This window comes from Heptranchias perlo, chromosome 41 (genome assembly GCF_035084215.1).
Source record: "Heptranchias perlo isolate sHepPer1 chromosome 41, sHepPer1.hap1, whole genome shotgun sequence".
NCBI lineage: Eukaryota > Metazoa > Chordata > Chondrichthyes > Hexanchiformes > Hexanchidae > Heptranchias > Heptranchias perlo.
The window spans coordinates 13,433,610-13,451,107 of NC_090365.1; the positions used below are offsets into that span (position 1 = coordinate 13,433,610).

The 17,498-nt window shown below is 47.5% G+C and overlaps 1 protein-coding gene across 2 annotated transcripts in view; it reads left to right on the forward strand.

The window, feature by feature from the left end:
* Positions 1–15,851, forward strand: part of cox7a1 (cytochrome c oxidase subunit 7A1) — a 39,528-nt gene extending 23,677 nt beyond the window's left edge. For both annotated transcript variants that reach the window (XM_067975135.1, XM_067975136.1), the window contains exons 2-4: positions 6,966–7,052; positions 10,010–10,094; positions 15,586–15,851. In XM_067975135.1, coding sequence (XP_067831236.1) covers positions 6,966–7,052; positions 10,010–10,094; positions 15,586–15,644 — 231 coding nt within the window. In that variant the 3' untranslated portion in view covers positions 15,645–15,851. The remainder of the gene's footprint in view (positions 1–6,965; positions 7,053–10,009; positions 10,095–15,585) is intronic.
* Positions 15,852–17,498: the final 1,647 nt, after the last annotated feature.

Sequence of the window (17,498 nt, forward strand, 5' to 3'; positions counted from 1 at the left end):
GAGAGACTTAGTTTGGGGATGGACAGGGTAGAGAGACTTAGGTTGGTATTGGGCAGGGTAGAGAGACTTAGGTTTGTATTGGGCAGGGTAGAGAGACTCAGGTTGGGGGTGGGCAGGGTAGAGAGACTCAGGTTGGTATTCGACAGGGTAGAGAGACTCAGGTTGGGGATGGACAGGGTAGAGAGACTCAGGTTGGTATTCGACAGGGTAGAGAGACTCGGATTGGTGTTGGGCAGGGTAGAGAGACTTAGGTTGGTATTGGGCAGGGTAGAGAGCCTCAGGTTGCAATTGGACAGGATGGGAGAGACTTAGGTTGGTATTGAGCAGGGTAGAGAGACTTAGGTTGGTATTGAGCAGGGTAGAGAGACTTAGGTTGGTATTGGACAGGGTAGAGAGACTCGGATTGGTATTGGGCAGGGTAGAGAGACTTAGGTTGGTATTGGACAGGGTAGAGAGCCTCAGGTTGCAATTGGACAGGATGGGAGAGACTTAGGTTGGTATTGAGCAGGGTAGAGAGACTTAGGTTGGTATTGAGCAGGGTAGAGAGACTTAGGTTGGTATTGGACAGGGTAGAGAGACTTAGGTTGGGGATGGACAGGGTAGAGAGACTCAGGTTGGGGATGGACAGGGTCGAGAGACTCAGGTTGGTATTGGGCAGGGTAGAGAGACTCAGGTTGGTATTGGGCAGGGTAGAGAGACTTAGGTTGGTATTGCACAGGGTACAGAGACTTAGGTTGGTATTGCACAGGGTAGAGAGACTTAGGTTGGTATTGCACAGGGTAGAGAGACTTAGGTTTGCATTGGGCAGGGTAGAGAGACTCAGGTTGGTATTGGGCAGGGTAGAGAGACTCAGGTTGGGGATGGACAGGGTAGAGAGACTCAGATTGGTATTGCACAGGGTAGAGAGACTCGGATTGGTATTGGGCAGGGTAGAGAGACTTAGTTTGGGGATGGACAGGGTAGAGAGACTTAGGTTGGTATTGGGCAGGGTAGAGAGACTTAGGTTGGTATTGGGCAGGGTAGAGAGACTTAGGTTGGTATTGGACAGGGTAGAGAGCCTCAGGTTGCAATTGGACAGGATGGGAGAGACTTAGGTTGGTATTGAGCAGGGTAGAGAGACTTAGGTTGGTATTGAGCAGGGTAGAGAGACTTAGGTTGGTATTGGGCAGGGTAGAGAGACTCAGGTTGGTATTGGGCAGGGTAGAGAGACTTAGGTTGGTATTGCACAGGGTACAGAGACTTAGGTTGGTATTGCACAGGGTAGAGAGACTTAGGTTTGCATTGGGCAGGGTAGAGAGACTTAGGTTTGTATTGGGCAGGGTAGAGAGACTCAGGTTGGGGGTGGGCAGGGTAGAGAGACTCAGGTTGGTATTGGGCAGGGTAGAGAGACTTAGGTTGGTATTGCACAGGGTGGGAGAGACTTAGGTTGGGGATGGACAGGGTAGAGGGACTCAGGATGGGGATGGACAGGGTAGAGAGACTCAGGTTGGGGATGGACAGGGTAGAGAGACTCAGGTTGGGGATGGACAGGGTAGAGAGACTCAGGTTGGGGATGGACAGGGTCGAGAGACTCAGGTTGGTATTGGGCAGGGTAGAGAGACTCAGGTTGGTATTGGGCAGGGTAGAGAGACTTAGGTTGGTATTGCACAGGGTAGAGAGACTTAGGTTTGCATTGGGCAGGGTAGAGAGACTTAGGTTTGTATTGGGCAGGGTAGAGAGACTCAGGTTGGGGGTGGGCAGGGTAGAGAGACTCAGGTTGGTATTGGGCAGGGTAGAGAGACTTAGGTTGGTATTGCACAGGGTGGGAGAGACTTAGGTTGGGGATGGACAGGGTAGAGGGACTCAGGATGGGGATGGACAGGGTAGAGAGACTCAGGTTGGGGATGGACAGGGTAGAGAGACTCAGGTTGGGGATGGACAGGGTAGAGAGACTCAGGTTGGGGATGGACAGGGTAGAGAGACTCAGGTTGGGGATGGACAGGGTAGAGAGACTCAGGTTGGGGATGGACAGGGTAGAGAGACTCAGGTTGGGGATGGACCGGGTAGAGAGACTCAGGGCAAAGAGGCTCCGGTCAGACATAGACGCAGACACAGCAGTACATCAGCGAATAGCCGCACTGAGAGAAGAGATTCTGAGTAGGAAGAGGCTGAGCAGGTTGGGACCTGGGTATAGGGGAAAAAAATTGAAAAAAGAAAAGGTAAAATTAAAAGTAGGAAATGTTAAAAAAATACTGCCTTTTGTGTTCTGACTGTCTGTGGTTAACATGGAACATGGACCAAAGTTGGGGTCTCATTGGCTTGTGGTGTCACATGGTTAATACGGACCAATGATTGGGATTTGAGTGCTGTATGTTGTCACGTGGTTACTACGGGGACCGATCGGCAACATTATGACGCATTGCAATATTACAGACACAAGACTTTAATAATGTAGATCAGTCTGAGTCAGTGGACCAGAAGGGAGCAGATTGTCCCTCCGTGATGTCCCACATGACAGATTCGTCAGGCAATTTGTCGTGGGAAATCACCGTGGAGACAGTCTCCCAAAAGGAGGAGGAATCCGTGATGTAGCACGAGTCTTGAGGTCACTCTTGAACCAATTACAGCACCAAGAGGAACCTACCTGTCCTCTGGATATTCGGCACAATGGCACCTCAGAGAATATAGAAAGGAACAGACAAATAAAGAGTTAAAAAAAAATCAATGTATCTACCCAGCATTAGCCAACCCTTAGCATCAAAAAATACTTCTGTAAAATAAGAGGTTTCCATAGAAACAAACAGGATAGAGTTTGATTTTAGCTTTACATTAAACAGCAGAGTAGAATTCAGCACTTTAAAGAGCCAAGCTTTACACTTTCTGTAGATTTATTTTTCCCCAAACCATCCTTTAATTATTCAAAAGCAGTATTTTAAAGGTCATTAGGGTCAGGAATGTGCAGTTACAGGCCTTGTCCACCAGGAGGACTGCCCATCAGACTGACCGCTACCTGGGTCTGGAGGGCAGAGGTGCAGCCTCGTATGAAGAGTTGGGGAGTCCCTCGGGAACAAATCTAAGGTTTTAGAGGAGGGAGGGAGAGAAGACATAATCCATATTAACATCAATGGTGGGACATTTCCTCCTTTCATCTCTCCACCCTCCACCCAGTGGTTGCACCTGTAAAGTCTCGGAGGCAAACTCCTACCCTAGGTTTTTGAAGGCAGATGTTCTCCAACTATGAAGGGTTTTGACGGAGTAAATAAGGAGAAACTGTTTCCATTGACTGGCAGGTCGGTGACCAGAGGACACAGATTTAAGATAATCGGCAAAAGAGGCGAGATGAGACACTTTTTTTACGCAGCGAGTTGTTACGATCTGGAACGCGCTGCCTGAAAGGGCGGTGGAAGCAGATTCAATAGTAACTTTCAAAAGGGAATTGGATAAATACTTGAAAATACTTCTGTGCTGTAAGATTTTACGGTGTAGAATAGGAGAATGTTCTGTAATCTGTGAGCCTGGAAGGAGAAGGTGGACATTGTCCAATTTAAAGGGGCGGAGCACCAGAATTGGGCTTTGGTGATGGTGAGTTTAACAAGTTATTTACACAGTTTGCATTTCCATAAAACTAGAATACCTCAGAGTCCTTTACAAAGGGGAAGAGGAGCAAAGGAAGGTTGAAGTTTTTAAGAAACTTTTAAAGAGCGAGAGCTAAGAGCCAAAGTAGCATTTGGAGTGAAGTCCAACGAGGAGGGAAGTAGTGATTGAAGGACTGGCCACTGATCCTGAAGTGGGGATTGAGCAATGATCTAGAGTGGGAGGAGTGCAGGCTTCTTTAAAATTCATTCTCGGGATGTAGGCGTCGCTGGCAAGGCCGGCATTTATTGCCCGTCCCTAATAGCCCTTGAGAAGGTGGTGGTGGGCCTTCCTCTTGAACCGCTGCAGTCCGTGTGGTGAAGGTTCTCCCACAGTTAGAGAGGGAGTCCCAGGACTTTGGCTCAGCGACGATGAAGGGTGCACATTTGGGCACAGAGCTGGAGATAAGGTGAGGACATCTTTATTGTTTAGTTAATTTGCATTAGCTTAAGCCTATGGGTTATAGAATCATAGAATCATAGAAAGTTACGGCACAGAATGAGGCCATTTGGCCCATTGTGTCCGTGCCAGCCGAGGTATCCAGCTTAATCCCACTTTCCAGCACTTGGTCCGTAGCCCTGTAGGTTACGGCACTTCAGGAGCACATCCAAGTATTTTTTAAATGAGTTGAGGGTTTCTGCCTCTACCACCCTTTCAGGCAGTGAGTTCCAGACACCCACCACCCTCTGGGTGAAAAAAATTCTCCTCAGCTCCCCTCTAATCCTTCTACCAATTACTTTAAATCTAAGCTCCCTGGTCACTGACCCCTCTGCTAAGGGAAATAGGTCCTCCCTGTCCACTCTATCTAGTCCTGTCATAATTTTATATACCTCAATTAAATCTCCCCTCAGCCTCCTTTGTTCCAAAGGAAACAACCCCAGCCTACACAATCTTTCTTCATAGCTAAAATTCTCCAGCCCTGGCAACATCCTTGTAAATCTCCTCTGCACCCTCTCTAGTGCAATCACATCTTTCCTGTAATGTGGTGACCAGAACTGTACGCAGTACTCAAGCTGTGGCCTAACCAATGTTTTATACAGTTCTAGCATAATCTCCCTGCTCTTATATTCTATGCCTCGGCTAATAAAGGAAAGTATCCCGTATGCCTTTTTAACCACCTTATCTACCTGTCCTGTTACCTTCAGGGATCTGTGGACATGCACTCCAAGGCCCCTCACTTCCTCTACATCTCTCAGTATCCTCCCAGTTATTGTGTACTCCCTTGCCTTGTTTGCCCTCCCCAAATGCATTACCTCACACTGATAGGGCTGTTACTTTCACTGTGGTTGGAACTGAGCAGACGGGAGTGTTGCTGTCTGCCTGTAGCTTGTCCCACCCGTGGGAGGCAGATGGTGATGGTGACAGACTTGACATAGTCTGAATGTCGCAAACCAAGCACCAAGCACTCTCTGGGGTAGAAGTTGGTCTGCTTTGCACCCGTTTTACGCCCGAGAAACTGGGCACAATGCAGACCAATTTAGCAGTGGGACTGTCTGCACCCAATCTGCGCAGGCATAGGTCCCACTGAAAAATTAGCAGACGCCTAAAACAAGCGTTAGGAGCCTAAAATATGTAAATTAGGGGCCTAATGCCTGTTGAAGGACTCCCTTTCACAATTCGTGGATGGTGAGCAGGGCATTGGGCATCGAGCCTGCCCCCTCAGGATTCTTCACTGGTCCCGTGACAACCAACAACAGGCATGTTTTAAACTTGGCTGCATTTGGTGACACCACAAGTCCCGGCCAGAATGGAGATGATTGGATAATTCTCCTGTCAATCACGCCTGGAGCCTGCCCTGCTATATGTTACTGGGATTGATTTTACGCATAAATTATATGATGTAATAGCCTCCACTCACTGCATTTTGATGGAGAAATAATCCTGCTGTAGTCGGGAGATGTTGCTGTAATTTTGGGCATGAGTTAGGAAACTCCCGTCAATTAAAACCACAAGTCCCGTCCCCGCCTACACCTCATTGGCTGACACGGCGGTGTCAATATTCACTCTGTTAAAAATATATGTTTTTTAAATTCATGCCCGACATTGATGACTTCCCTCGGGCGAGTGGGGATGGGACCAGAGCCGGCAGCTCGAGCCGGGTACGCTGATGAGGCCCAGGGACCCATTTCCATCGAACCTCAAGCCTCTCAGTTCGGGCGTTCGCTGCTTGTGCTCAGTGTTGAGTCTGGGCCCGAATATGGACCCAGACCAAAACCTACCCCTTTGCTTTCAATATTGTTCCCTTTACATTTTCTCCCGTCCTCTCCTGAAGGTATTGCCCCTTACTGCGGAACAGGCCCACACAGGTGCCTGCACCCCTCTGGTACCCCTCACCCAAATGGCCATTCGGCATGTGTGAGCTTTTACGTTGAGTGTCAACGGACTATTCCATCATGTGGGGCATCATAGTGTTTTTATCTGAACACGGAATGCTAATTTTTCAGCAGTGATCACTGGATCAGGAGCAGGAACCCTTATTCAGGAACACTGATATCTTTTGACACCTCGGTTAACACAGTGCAGACTGCGATCGAGACCAGGACCCCACGGGTCTGCATGGCTCAGCAGCGCAGTGCAACAACAACAACAACAACAACAACTCGCATTTATATAGCGCCTTTAATGTAGTAAAACGCCCCAAGCTTCACAGGAGCGATTATCAAACAAAATCTGACACCGAGCCACATAAGGAGATATTAGGACAAGTGACCAAAAGCTTGGTCAAAGAGGTAGGTTTTAAGGAGCATCTTAAAGGAGGAGAGAGAGGCAGAGAGGTTTAGGCAGGAAATTCCAGAGCTTTGGGCCTAGGCAGCTGAAGGCACGGCCGCCAATGGTGGAGCGATGAAAATCGGGGATGCGCAAGAGGCCAGAATTGGAGGAGCGCAGAGATCCCGGAGGGTTGTGGGGCTGGAGGAGGTTACAGAGATAGGGAGGGGGCGAGGCCACGGAGGGATTTGAAAAAATGGATGACTATTTTAAAATTGAGGACTGGGAGCATTGGAATAGTCCAGTCTGGAGGTAACAAAGGCAAAGATGGGGGTTTCAGCAGCAGATGAGCTGAGGCAGGGGCGGAGACGGGCGATGTTATGGTGGTGGAAGTAGGCGGTCTTGGCGATGGAGAGGACATGTGGCCAGAAGCTCATCTCAGGGTCAAATAGGACGTCAAGGTTGTGAACAGTCTGGTTCAGCCTCAGTCAGTGGCCAGGAAGGAACACCTCGGTTAACTCAGTGCAGACCGGGATTGAGACCGGGACCCCACGGATCTGCATTGCTCAGTAACGCAGTGTGCAGTGAAGCTATGAGTGCCATGTACAGCTGAGGACTGACGCTGCTTGTCTCTTCCCCTCCTTCAGGCTCTCCAGATGATCTCTCGATCCTTCTCTACAACAGTCAGAAATCAGTTAAAAAACAAAGTTCCAGAGAATCAGAAGATCTTTCAGGTACCAGTGACGTGATCGAATATTTCTAATCAAAAGGGAATTAGCGGAAAAAAAGAATTAATGTGGCGAGGACCCTGTTAATGATGTGATTTACGGTCCTGACAGGCCTTGGAGGCCCAAAAAGGGACCAAATTAAACTGTGGAAATTGTTTCCAGAGTTTTTAAAAAATGTTTACATTTCATTTTTTTCCCAACTTTTCCTGTCTGTAGTCCACTCTTTTTCTTTCCCTCTCTTTATGCTGAGGGAAGCTGTATCATTGAGGCAGAAATAGCCTCGGTTTTGATGGTGGTCAGTGTGGCATCGCAGGAGCTGGTGAGCAACTGCCCCTCTGCTTCTGCCATTGGCAGGTTGGCTGCAGGCTGCCCATTTTTAAAGTGGGCGCTGGGAGGAGAGAGGCTGCGTTGGAGAGGCCTGGGCAAGAATCCCGCCATATCCCCCAGCCAAAGTGTCCAGGGTCATCACGTACTGCACGCTTAAGGCAGCCACAGAGGCATGGACCTGGGGGAGTAGCAGTAAGAGTCCTCCAGACAGGGACGGGAGGAAAGAGCTGAGGAGCAAGTCTATACTGAAATGCAGGAGTCATTCGTCAAACACAAGTGAAAAAAAACCCAGACCTAATAGCACAGCCACCACGTTCCTTCCCCCACGTTCTTTGACCCATCTAGAATCTTACAGCACAGAAGGAGGCCATTCAGCCCATCGTTCCTGTGCCGGCTCTTCGAAAGAGCTATCCAATTAGTCCCACTCCCCCTGCCCTATCCCCGTTGCCCTGCAAATTTTTTCTTTACAATTCCCTTTTGAAAGTTACTATTGAATCTGCTTCCACCGCCCTTTCAGGCAGCGCATTCCAGATCATAACAACTCGCTGTGTAAAACAATGTTTCCTCATCTCCCCTCTGGTTCTTTTGCCAATCACCTTAAATCTGTATCCTCTGGTTAGTGACCCTTCTGCCATTGCAAACAGTTTCTCCTTATTTACTCTATCAAAACCCTTCATGATTTTGAACATCTCTATCAAGTCTCCTCTAACCTTCTCTGTTCTAAGGAAAACAATCCCAGCTTCTCCAGACTCTCCACATAACTGAAGTCTCTTATCCCTGATTGACATGTCTGCCCACGGGATGCTTTCTCTCCTCATCACTGGTGCTGTCTCTGCTAATTAACCTCGTGCTTTATCTCAGTTGTGCTCCCCGGGGTGCGAGCCAGTGAAGTTGCTGTCAGCTGAGCATCACTGAGAGGACGCTGAGATCAATGGGGATCTCAAGCCTGGACCCCCGCATGGTCCTGCTTGATTCTGCTTGTGCAGCGGTCATCCTGAACCTTGCCTGCTTTCGGCATCGTGTGACGTCACTGAGATGAGTGGGAATGTGCTGCCACTCAGACATACAGCAACCTTGGCCATCATTAGTGTTGGGCCTGTTCTTGCTCCCAACCTCAATGTTAGTGTGCTTGGTGATCAAAGAAAGACTTGCATTTATATAGCACCTTACAGCCAGTGAAGTACTTTTGAAGTGTAGTCACTGTTGTAATGTAGGAAACGCAGCAGCCAATTTGCGCACAGCAAGATCCCACAAACAGCAATGATTTAATTACCAAATAAACTGCCTTAGTGATGTTGGTTGAGGGATACATATTACCCAGGACACCTCCCCTTCTTCAAATAGTGCTGTGGGATCTTTTACAACCACCTGAGGGGGCAGACGGGGCCTCGGTTTAACCTCTCACCCTTCAACAGTGCAGCACTCCCTCGGTACTGCACTGGGAGTGTCAGCCTGGATTATGTGCCTTACAGCCAGTGAAGTACTTTTGAAGTGTAATCACTGTTGTAATGTAGGAAACGCAGCAGCCAATTTGCACACAGCAAGGTCCCACAGACAGCAATGTGATAATGGCCTTATCGTCTATTTTTGTGGTGTTGATTGAGGGATAAATATTGGCCAGTACACCAGGGAGAACTCCCTTGCTCTTCTTCGAATAGTGCCATGGGATCTTTTACATCCACCTAGGAGGGCAGACGGGACCTCGATTTAACGTCTCATCCAAAAGACAACACCTCCGACAGTGCAGCACTCCCTCAGTATTGGACTGGAGTGTCAGCCTAGATTTTGTGCTCAATCTCTGGAGTGGGGCTTGGAACCCACAACCTACTGACTCAGAGGTGAGAGTGCATCAGAGCTCCAGGAGGGGATGCTATTGCTGGATCGGTGCACAGCAGTAAGAAGAGGGGAAATACTCCTTTCTACCTTGCTTCTCCTGGTGAGGTCATTGGTTTTCTTCCAACACCGCGGCCACATCCTCTGCATGGCACTGGAGACATTGACTCCGCTGAACTCGTCCCACAGATTGAGAGACCCCACATCCTCAGTGGGGGGAAACTTCCTTTCTGCACGCCATTTCCTTAGGTGTTAGGCTGTGGCTCAGTGGCAGTCAGAAGTTTGTGGGTTCAAGCCCCACTCCAGCAACTTGAGCACAAATCGAGACTTAGACTCTAATGCAGTACTGAGGGAGTGCTGCAATGTCGGAGGTGCCGTCTTTCAGACGAGACTTTAAACCGAGGCCCCGTCTGCCCTCTCAGGTGGACATAAACGATCCCAACTATTTCGAAGAAGAGCAGGGAAGTTCTCGCCATGTGCTGGCCAATATTTATCCCTCAACCAACATTACTAAAAACAGATCGTCTGCTCATTATCTCATTGCTGCTTGTGGGATCTTGCTGTGCGCAAATTAGCTGCTGCATTTCCTACATTATAACAGTGACTAAACTTCACAAAAAGTACTCAATTGGCTGTTAAGTGCTTTGGGACGTCCTGAGGTCGTGAAAGGTGCTATATAAATGCAAGTTCCTTTATAACTTAAAATCTGTGAACGTTTACAGTTGTGAGTTTAGAATTGTAAGGTAGTGCAACTTTAAAGAGATTGCTGGTATTGATCCTTGTGCTCTGCTTTCTTATTGTAGGCAGATAATGGACTGCCTGTGCACCTGAAAGGAGGCACGGTGGATGCCGTCTTCTACCGCATCACCATGGCCATCACCATCGGAGGTGGGGATTAGTGACTGATAACGTAATACTGCATGACCCCGACCCTCCCCCCTCTCACCCCCCCCATCCAATCTCCCTTCTCCTGCAGGGTAGTAGAACATAGGAATAGGAGGAGGCCATTCAGCCCCTCGAGCCTGTTCCGCCATTCAATTAGGTTATGGCTGATCTGTATCTCAGCTCCATTTACCTGCCTTGGTTCCATGTCCCTTAATACCCTTACCTAATAAAAATCTATCAATCTTAAATTTGAAATTTTCAATTGACCCCCAGCCTCAACAGCTTATTGGGGGAGAGAGTTCCAGATTTCCACTCCCCTTTTGTGTGAGGAAGTGCTTCCTGACGTCAGCCCTGAACGGCCTAGCTCTAATTTCAAGGTTATGCCCCCTTGTTCTGGACAGAGGAAATAGTTTCTCTCTATCTACCCTATCAACTCCTGAAATCATCTTGAACAATTAGATCATTCCTTATTCTTCTATACTCGAGGGAATACAAGCCTAGTCTCTGCCTGATCTACACTCAGCTCCTCCTCATAGAACCCTGGCTGAGATGGGGAATTCAGTGGGGGGAGACTGGGGGAGTGAACCCCATAGCCCACCACTCTAGACGCTCCTGTGTTGATGCCTCAGTGCCTCACTTAATACTAAACAAATCGCTCTCCTTTGATGGTGAGTAGATTCACCCCTTGGTGAGGTACTAAATCCACGATCGATCCCTAGTTGGTGCTGAATTGTTCCCATCCAGGTCAGGAGCAGGGGGCATGAGGGAGGGGACGAACCTGACAAGGGTTCCTGCTCCCGATGGCCCCCGCTGAGCGCTCGATGCACGTGTAGACGCCAGGAGTCGGCTAGGCTGTGATACCCCCCCCCTCCCCCCCACCACGATTCCGACGACACTCGAGCTGAATTTCCGCGGGAGTTCTCCTGATCTTCCATAATCCGATGGACGATCCGCAGAAGCCCCGAAGATGGAAACACCGTTACATACGAACAATGACGGACAGGCCCATTCAGCCTGTCCCACACTGCGATGCCTTGTGCGTCACAATATATAGACTCCCCTCCCTACCTGCATCTCCTGGGAGAGGCGAGAAACCAACAACAACAGCTTGCATTTATATAGCGCCTTTAACATAATAAAATGTCCCAAGGTGCTTCACAGGAACGATTAGCAGACAAACTTTGACACTGAGCCACATGAAGAGTTATCAGCACACTTGGTTAAAGAAGTAGGTTTTGAAAGAGTGTCTTAAAAGAGGAGAAAGAGGTGGAGAGGTTTATGGAGGGAATTCCGGAGCTTAGGGCCTAGGCAGCTGAAGGCACGGCCAACAGTCTGGTTCAGCCTCAGACAGTGGCCAGAGAGAGGGAACAGAGTTTATGGTGGAGACCGAAGACAATGGCTTTGGCCTCCCCAATACTTAATTGGGGGAAATTTCTGCTCATAAATCAGATGAAAACCCAGGGCCAATTAGGGGAAAAAAATCTGGAAAATTCCTCTCTGACCCCCTCTGTCAATCGAAGATCGCTCTGGCCCTGATTGATGTCGTACAGTACCGACCTTACTTCATTTCTTACATTTATGTCATTCCTCCGGTGTTTCCTGAATCTTCTGCTCAAGTTACATAAGAATACAAGAAATAGGAGCAGGAGTAGGGCATACGGCCCCTCGAGCCTGCTCCGCCATTCAATCAGATCATGGCTGATCTTCGACCTCAACTCCACTTTCCCGCCCGATCCCCATATCCCTTGCTTCCCTTAGTGTCCAAAAATCTATCGATCTCAATCTTCAATATACTCAACGACTGAGCATCCACAGCCCTCTGGGGTAGAGAATTCCAAAGATTCACAACCCTCTGACTGAAGACATTTTTCCTTATTTCGGTCCTAAATGGCCGTCACCTTATCAGCGACTATGCCCCCTAGTTCTAGACTCTCCAGCCAGGGGAAACAGTCTCTCAGCATCTACCCTGTCAAGCCCTGTAAGAATTTTATAGGTTTCAATAAGATCACCTCTCATTCTTCTAAACTCCAGAGAGTATAGGCCCATTTTACTCAATTTCTCCCAGGAATCAATCTAGTGAACCTTCGTTGCACCCCCTCTAGGGCAAGTATATCCTTCCTTAGGTAAGGAGACTAAAACTAGACACAGTACTCCAGGTGTGGTCTCACCAAAGCCCTGTACAATTGCAGCAAATCCTCCTTACTCTTATACTCCAACCCCTTTGCAATATACCATTTGCCTTCCTAATTGTTTGCTGTACCTGCATGTTAACTTTCTGTGATTCATGTACAGGGACACCCAAATCCCTCCCAACATTTCTTAGTCTCTCACCTTTTAAAAAATATTCTGTTTTTCTATTCTTCCTACCAAAGTGGATAACTTCACATTTCCCCACATTATACTCCATCTGCCACCTTCTCGCCCAATCACTTAACCTGTCGATATCCCTTTGCAGAGTCTTTGTCCTCCTGGTAGCTTACTTTCCCACCTAGCTTTGTATCGTCAGCAAACTATGATACATTACACTCGGTCCCCTCATCTAAGTCATTGATATATAATGTAAACAGCTGAGGCCCAAGCACTGATCCTTGCGTCACCCCACTAGTTACAGCCTGCCAACCTGAAAATAACCTGTTTATTCCTACTCTCTGTTTTCTGTCCGTTAATCAATCCTCAATCCATGCTAATATATTACCCCCGATCCCATGAACCCTAATCTTGTGGAACAACCTTTCATGTGACACCTTATTGAATGCCTTTTGAAAATCCAAATATACTACATCCACTGGTTCCCCTTTATCTACCCTGCTAGTTACAGCCTCAAAAAACTCTAATAGATTTGTCAAACACGATTTCCCTTTCATAAAACCATGTTGACTTTGCCTGATCATATTATGATTTTCTAAGGGCACTGTTACCACTTCCTTAATAATAGATTCTAGCATTTTCCCGACGACTGATGTCAGGCTAACTGGCCTGTAGTTCCCTGTTTTCTCTCTTCCTCCTTTCTTGAATAGTGGGGTTACATTTGCTACCTTCCAATCCACTGGGACCGTTCTAGATTCTAGGGAATTCTGGAAGATCAAAACCAATGCGTCCACTATCTCTGCAGCCACCTCTTTTAGAACCCTAGGATGTAGGCCATCAGGTCCAGGGGATTTGCTGGGTTTTAGTCCCATTAATTTCTCCAGGAGGTTAAGGGGTGATCTTATAGAAGTCTATAAAATAATGAGGGGCATAGATAAGGTCGATAGTCAAAATCTTTTCCCAAAGGTAGGGGAGTCTATAACGAGGGGGCATAGATTTAAGGTGAGAGGGGAGAGATACAAAAGGGTCCAGAGGGGCAATTTTTTCACTCAAAGGGTGGTGAGTGTCTGGAACGAGCTGCCAGAGGCAGTAGTAGAGGCGGGTACAATTTTGTCTTTTAAAAAGCATTTGGACAGTTACATGGGTAAGATGGGTATAGAGGGATATGGGCCAAGTGCAGGCAATTGGGACTAGCTTAGTGGTATAAACTGGGCGACATGGACATGTTGGGCCGAAGGGCCTGTTTCCATGTTGTAACTTCTATGATTCTATGATTCTATGAATTACTTTAAGTTCCTCACTCTCATTGGACCCTTGGTTCCCCACTATTTCTGGTATGTTTTTTGTGTTTTCTACCGTGAAAACAGATACAAAATATTTGTTTAACTTCTCTGCCTTCTTCCCCATTAAAATCTCTTCTGTCTCAGCCTCTAAGGGACCCACATTTACTTTCGCTAATCTCTTCCTTTTTACACACTTGTAGAAGCTCTTACAATCTGTTTTTATATTTCTTGCTAGTTTCCTCTCATATTCAATTTTCTCCCTCTTTATCAATTTTTTGGTCATCCTTTGCTGGTTTCTAAAACCCTCCCAATCCTCAGGCTTACTACTCTTTCTGGCAACATTGTAAGCCTCTATCCTTAACTTCTCTAGTTAGCCACGGTTGGGTCATTTTTCCGGTGGAGTTTTTATTCCTCAAGGAATTCCTCTTGTAAAAAGGATGGTTTTTCAGTCAATGAATCGATGGAGCTGCCTGTTGATGCAGCCTCTCATTGATAAACAACCTCCCGATCTGCTCTGAGAGTTTTTAAACAGCAATGGGGGAGTAACGGAGTGGGACCTTTGATGGATTTTTCCCCATTGAAGATCGACATTGCCCATAATCCACACCATCCTGTTCGATCTGTTGCTACTCTCACTGCAGAGATCTTGAGTAATAGGTGAACCCTGTTGGTGTGTTTACAACACTAATGTCCCGTCCAACAGCCCCATCTTCAGCCTCGTTGTAAGCTACACGAGGGGGCAACGCTGCCTGAGGAAGCACTGAGGCTCTGCTTTCCATCAGCGCCTCCGGATTCAGGGGCAACCTGCCAGTGACATAATCAGAGCAGCTGGAGGCAGGCTCTGACTGAATGACCAGCTCACCAGCACAGGCCACCAGTGAGGGTTTACTGATCGCAGACACTACCCAGTGAGGGCTTACTGATCGCAGACACTACCCAGTGAGGGCTTACTGATCGCAGACACTACCCAGTGAGGGCTTACTGATCGCAGACACTACCCAGTGAGGGCTTACTGATCGCAGACACTACCCAGTGAGGGCTTACTGATCGCAGACACTATCCAGCTATTGGGGAAATTGCAATGTTAACGGGACCATGGAGCAACGGCCGTTACAGAGCACATGTAGCACGACTGTGCACTCTGTTCACTAATATTGGGATCTCTCTATTACTGATTGTGCACTCTGTTCACTAATGTTGCGTTCTCTCTATTACTGATTGTGCAGTCGTCACTAATATTGGGATCGTCATTACTGATTGTGCACTCTGTTCACTAATGTTGAGATCTCTCTATTACTGATTGTGCACTCTGTTCACTAATGTTGCGTTCTCTCTATTACTGATTGTGCACTCTGTTCACTAATATTGGGATCTCTCTATTACTGATTGTACGCTCTGTTCACTAATATTGGGATTGTCATTACTGATTGTGCACTCTGTTCACTAATGTTGAGATCTCTCTATTACTGATTGTGCACTCTGTTCACTAATATTGGGATCTCTCTATTACTGATTGTGCACTCTGTTCACTAATATTGGGATCTCTCTATTACTGATTGTACACTCTGTTCACTAATATTGGGATTGTCATTACTGATTGTGCACTCTGTTCACTAATATTGGAATCTCTCCAATACTGATAGAGCACTTGTCACTAATATTGGGATCTTTCCATCACTGATTGTGAATAGAGTGCACCAATAATAGTGCTGTCTTCAGTAATGATTGTGTAATCTTTGCACTAATGATTGTACTCTGCTTGCAATAATGATCATCCTCTCTTTCCATGTATAGTTGTGCTCTTCTGTAATTATTATGCACTTCTTTCACTAATGGTAGTACTTTATTTTCACTACTAGTTGTGCTCTCTTCTCACTATAGTACTTTCTCACTCTTTCCCCCAGGTACTTTCTTCTCCCTCTACAATTTATTCCTGGCCGCCTTACCCAGATCAAAGAAATGAGGCCGAATGAGGTCACTGAGCAAAGCTGCCCAAGCATTTCCTTCAATCGTTTGCCGATTTCATTGGTGAATTGCAACTTTGCTGAAATGAAGAAAACCAACAGTATTACTTTGTGCCAAAGATGTCCAGCACCATGTGGGACACAGCCATTTCCCTCTCCTGTTCCCATTTATACTTGCTGTTGCCATTAAAATGTTTTGAAATGAATAGGATGGCTGACTAGACTGAGCCACCTCAGTAGGGTCTCAGACACCTTGTGGTGTCAGTTTGTTAGTGACGTTAACTCAGGTGTATGTTCAGGTCCGAGGCCTTGTTCTAGGACAACTGCCCAGAAGCAGTAGTGTCAGGAGGCTGAGGCACAGGGCAGGGCATGAGGCTGAATCACCCACAAGAAGCTCCGTGCTGTGATCATGATGCCACCTTGCAGGCGTTTGCCATCTGTTATTGTACAGCTGATGTGTGGGAAGCTGGCAAGAGGTACACCCATCCTCCCTCACCCGCACCCTCACCCCCTCCGCCACCACCCCCGTTGGTCCAGTCATTAAAGTCTTGTATGGGGGGTAGAAGGAGATAGATAATAAGATAGAAAGACTTGCATTTATATAGCGCCTTTCATGACCTCAGGACGTCCCAAAATGCTTTACAGCCAATGAAGTACTTTTGAAGTGTAGTCACTGTTGTAATGTAGGAAATGTGGCAGCCAATTTGCACACAGCAAGATCCCACAAACAGCAATGAGATAATGACCAAATAATCTGTTTTTTAGTGATGTTGGTTGAGGGATAAATATTAGCCCAGAACACTGGGGCGAACTCTCCTATTCTTCTTTGAAGTAACAGCATGGGGTGTTTTACATCGACCTGAGAGGGCAGATGGGGCCTCGGTTTAACATTCCATGTGAAAGACGGCACCTCCGACAGTGCAGCACTCCCTCAGTACTGCACTGGGAGTGTCAGCCTGGATTATGGGGCTCAGATCTCTTAAGAGGGATTTAAACCCACAATCTTCTGACTCACGGCTGACACCTTTAGGGAGCAGCGAATGAGGAGGGTGTGAATAAATAAATATATGTTTGAGGGAAGTGGAAAATGAGTAGGTTTCTCAAAGGCCCAAACGTGGACTGTGGTCTGTGGTGAGTTCGACAATCTCACCGGGGCAGCGGGTAATGGGAGTCCGCGATCCTGACCTTGGATCCCGATCACTGCCCTCTGCTGGAGAATGCGTGGATGTCGGAGGAGGAGGATCTGGTGCGATGCTTCATGTGGTCGAATAGCCCGTCCACACTCGCTGCCCAGGCTCACTCGGGAAGGACAGCCACTCGGGCGAGGCGCCAGAGGGAGGCTGTGGAACTGAACGCCAGCAGGAATAAGCGCCTTCAGGAGAGGAGGGGAGAAAGTACAACAACTTGTATTTATGATAGCGCCTTTGACGTCCGAAGGCACTTAAACAAATAGAGCAGTGCGAGAAATACGTTTCTTTTAAAGTTTTGTTGTAATGGGCACTTTGGGGTTTCATTCAGCTGCGGTCGGGGGCTGTGGGTCTGATCTTCTTTCTCGTCTTCAAAATTATGAGGAGTAAGCAGGGAGAAACTGGTCCCAGTCGGTGACCAGAGGACACAGATTTAAAATAATTGGCAAAAGATCCGGAGGCAGGAAGAGAGATTTTTTTTATGCAGCGAGTTGTTATGATCTGGAATGCGCTGCCTGAAAGGGCGGTGGAAGCAGATTCCATAGCAACTTTCAAAAGGGAATTGGATAAAGACTTGAAAAGGAAAAATTGCAGGGCTGTGGGGTGAGAGCAGGGGAGTTGGACTAATTGGATAGCTCTTTCAAAGAGCCGACACAGGCACGATGG